This window comes from Myotis davidii, unplaced genomic scaffold (assembly GCF_000327345.1).
Source record: "Myotis davidii unplaced genomic scaffold, ASM32734v1 scaffold845, whole genome shotgun sequence".
Classification (NCBI taxonomy): domain Eukaryota; kingdom Metazoa; phylum Chordata; class Mammalia; order Chiroptera; family Vespertilionidae; genus Myotis; species Myotis davidii.
Window position 1 is genome coordinate 1,091,230 of NW_006296223.1, and position 3,789 is coordinate 1,095,018.

General features: G+C 55.3%; 1 protein-coding gene across 1 annotated transcript in view; it reads right to left on the reverse strand.

The window, feature by feature from the left end:
- Window positions 1–3,789, reverse strand: part of IL17REL (interleukin 17 receptor E-like) — a gene marked incomplete at its 3' end in the record, with an annotated part of 10,919 nt that overhangs the window by 1,996 nt on the left and 5,134 nt on the right. The window contains exons 2-3 of the mRNA XM_006771098.2: window positions 294–443; window positions 82–191 (exon numbers count right to left, since the gene is read on the reverse strand). Of these exons, the coding sequence (XP_006771161.1) occupies window positions 82–191; window positions 294–402 (219 nt within the window). The remainder of the gene's footprint in view (window positions 1–81; window positions 192–293; window positions 444–3,789) is intronic.

Genomic DNA, 3,789 nt, shown 5'->3' on the forward strand with positions numbered 1-3,789 from the left:
AGGAGCAGGCAGAGGACAGGGACTGTTACTTGGCAAAGGCTTGGGGCTGGGCGGGCAGGCCCAGGAAAGACGCGGCCTCACCTGCTGCCCCACGTGCAGCCGGCGCGAGGCCCTGGGGACGCGCATGCTCTGACAGCGTGTCTCCTGCGTGTCCATGCTCAGGGCGCAGGCCTCCAGGCCCCGCAGGCTCTCTGTGGAGGGGCGTGCAGTTACAGGGCTCCCTGCCAGCCCCGCAGTGCTGTGGGGTTAGGGGAGCCCTGTGTGCCCCCTCCATCCTGGGTGTCCCCTCTCACCGTGCAGCCTGAGAGAGGTGTTCACACGCAGCAGCAGGGAGCAGCCGTCGCGGGGATCACACTTCATGGCGGTGGAGAGGGTCAGGGCCCCCAGGACTGACCGGGGCATGGACGCGGGGGGCTGGTGGCAGAAGCTGCTCAGAATGCTCCCTGGGGAGGGAGGAGGGGGTGAGTGCCACAGGCTCCCTGGCGCCCAGGGAAGCTTCCGGGCCAGGCTGTGGGGGAGGGCTCTGGGGTGCACAGCCGGGAGGGGCCCTCAGGACCTTGCCCAGGGCCACCAGGGCCCGTCCCCTGCCCCCGGGGAGTGGGGCTCAGGCCGTCTGTGGGCAGCAGGCGTGGGGCCGGGCCAGTGGGGCCGGCCGACCCTGAGCTGCGGAGACCGACAGGCCGTAGGTCTCCGCTCCTGTGCGTTGTAGCCTCGCTGCCCCTTAGTTCCTTCTCTTTCTTTTTTTGTTAATCCTCATCGGAGGACATGTTTTTTCCCACTGATTTTTAGAGAGAGTGGAATGGAGGGAGGGAGGGAGGGAGAGAAACCATCCAAGTGAGAGACACATCAGTTGGCTGCCTTCTGCACGAACGGCTACACAGGTGCGGGCGGGTGCGCTAACCACTGACCCCGGCCGGGCTGCGGTCCCTTTTTTCCAGCATCAGAAGGTGCTGTTGGGAAGTCCGACACCGTATGCTTCTCTGTCCACCTGTGAGCTGTAGACCCTTTGCCTCGATGCCCCAAAGACCTTCTCTCTTTAAAACCCAGTGACTTCGCCAGAAGAGGTTTTGGTGTTGGGTGTTTGGGACCGATATTCTTGGGGGTGCGGTGCGCCCTCTCGATATCTAGTTTAAAGGAAGCATTTCAGATCTTGGACAGTGGCTGTCAGAGTTTGTGGCGGAGGTTTCTCCCTAAGAGAGCATCGTTTTGGGACGTCTTTGCCTATTGGTAACCTTTACCCTTTTTTCACGCGTCATTCACGTCATTTTATTTATTTATTTATTTTAACGTATGAATTGTTTATTTCTGGGTTTTTCCATTTATTATTTTTAAAAAAGATTCTTATTGGTTTCAGAGAGGAAGGGAGAGGGAGAGAGAGAGAGAAACATCAATGATGAGAGAGGATCATGGGTCAGCTGCCTCCTGCACGCCCCACACTGGGGATCGAGCCCGCCACCCAGGCACGTGCCCCGACGCTCAGTCCACTGAGCCACACCAGTGGGGGCATGGCCTCTGTTCTTCCTGCCTCTGTTGCCCTTGTTCTGCTCAGCCTCGAGGTCGCTCCGGGCTCCGCGGTCCCTGGAGCAGCTGGGACCGTGGGAGGTGGTGGCTCTGCCCTCCGTCGGGGGGTCCAGGAGCAGAGCCACCCGAGGGCGCTGGCACCCACTGACCAGCCGTTTGTTTATTTTTTCATTGTTTCCCTCGTCCGAAGTGACACTCAGGAAAAGCACAGCTCCCAGAAATGGCCGAGATCTTACCGCCCGTTTTCCTCGAGGGTTTTTATAGTTTTGATCTCACACTGAAGTCTTCAATCCAGTGTGAGTTTGCTCTCGGGTGCGGTGTGGGACGGTGGTCCCGTTTCCCTTTTCTGCCATGTGATTTGTCCAGTTTTCCCAGCACCATTGATTGAATAGACGGTTTCTACCCCACCGTGTGTTCTTGCCTCCTTTGGCCGTAAGGGTGTGGGTTTATTTCCGGGCTCTCTATTCCGCTCCACCGATCGGTGTGTCTGTTTTTATGTCAGTGCCGGGCTGTGTGTTTCTTTTCTCATGACCAACCTAAGTCATTTATGTAAGCCATTTCCTGCCATAAGCAAAGAGACGGGAGATCCGCGCTCTGTAGTCATCGTTTTACTTTAGGACAGAGTCAGCTTAAGGTCCCGTACACTCTTCTGGCCCATGTGCAGAGTATGGCCCAAACCAGTGCCGTGGGCCCACTGGGTACTGGTCCAGGTTCTGTTTATTCGACTTCGTAGCCGGTGGGCAGCGGGTTCAGATGCGGATTATGGAACAGAGGACGGTGCCATCTCCCCGGGGGCAGGGCTTGGTCCTGAGGCGCAGGTGGGGTGGGCGACGAACCCGGCCGCTGGCGCTCCCCCTGGTGCGATTGAGAAAGACGCAGCATGCTCACGCCCGCCCGGGCAGCCACGAGGTCGGTGAGGGCCTGCCGCAGGCGAGCGGAGCCCTCCTCGCCGTGGGCACCACTGGACATGGGCCGCGCCAGCTGGGGCCGCAGCCGACCCAGAGCCCAGAAACCCGGGACGCAGCCGCAATCGCCGTCTTTTTACCGAGCAGCCCGGTGCTGTTGTGGTCGCTCTGGCCTGGGTCCAGTTTGACGTCAGGTAGCGTGATTCCTCCCACTTGGTTCTTTGTTCCCCTCAGAATGGCTGCGGCCCTTCGGGGTCTTTTGTGGTTCCATACGCGTTGTAGTGGTGTTTGTCCTCGTCCCGTGGACACGCCGTGGCCTCTCGACAGGAATTGCGTTGAATCTACCTGCCCTGGGAAGTGTGGACGGCTTAGTGACGCTGGTTCTTCCTGTCCGCGGACGTGGTATATGCTTCCACGTATTTGTAACTTCTTCGAATTCTTTCATTAATTTAATGTCTTACAGTTTTCTGAGGACAGGCCTTTGACACCTCGGCTAAATTTATTCCCATGTGTCCTTTTTTGGATGAAATTGTAAATGGGATTGTTCTCTTAGCTTCCCTTTCTGAGAGTTTACTGTCAGTACATAAAAATGCAACAGGTATCTGGGTGTCTACTTTGCACAGAATCCTGCTACTCCACGGAATTCATTGATCTGCTCTAGTAGTTTTTTGGTAAAATCACTCTTATTCAACCCAGGACTGGGCGTCCTAGCCACCGCAGTCAGATGGAAAGAAGAAATAAAAGGCACCCATTGGAGAGGAGGAAGTGAAGTGGTCACTGCTTGCAGATGGCACGACACTGTGTGCCAGCAGAGGGACCCAAAGACTGCACCACGCCCTGGCCTGTGTGGCTCGGTGGATAGAGCGTCGGCCTGCAGACTGAAGGGTCCCGGGGTCGATTCCTGGTCAAGGGCACGGACCTGGGTAGCAGGGTCCTCCCCCCCTCTTTAGATTGTTTCCTATTAAACTCAAATTAAATAAAATACTTATTTTAAGTGGCATAAGGTAAATTTTATTTCTATAAAATATTTTTATCTGCTTATCCTATTATATGTGCCTACAAAATTGTCTGAACAATGTTTTCCTAATGTAAATCATGTTCAGTCTATACAGGGGCTTTGTAGTAAAATGTATTTTTAAAACATTTTTAATCCTCACCTGAGGATGTGTTTTTATTGATCTTTAGAGAGAAGACGGGAGAGAAAGAAACATCCATGAGACTGGTTGCCTCCTGCATGTGCCCGACCGGGACTCGAACCTGCAACCTTTGGTGGATGGGCCCAACTGAGCACCCACCAGCCAGGGCTGGAGTGACATTTATTTTGACTTTCTTCCTAATATAATAGTCGACACCACTTATGTCC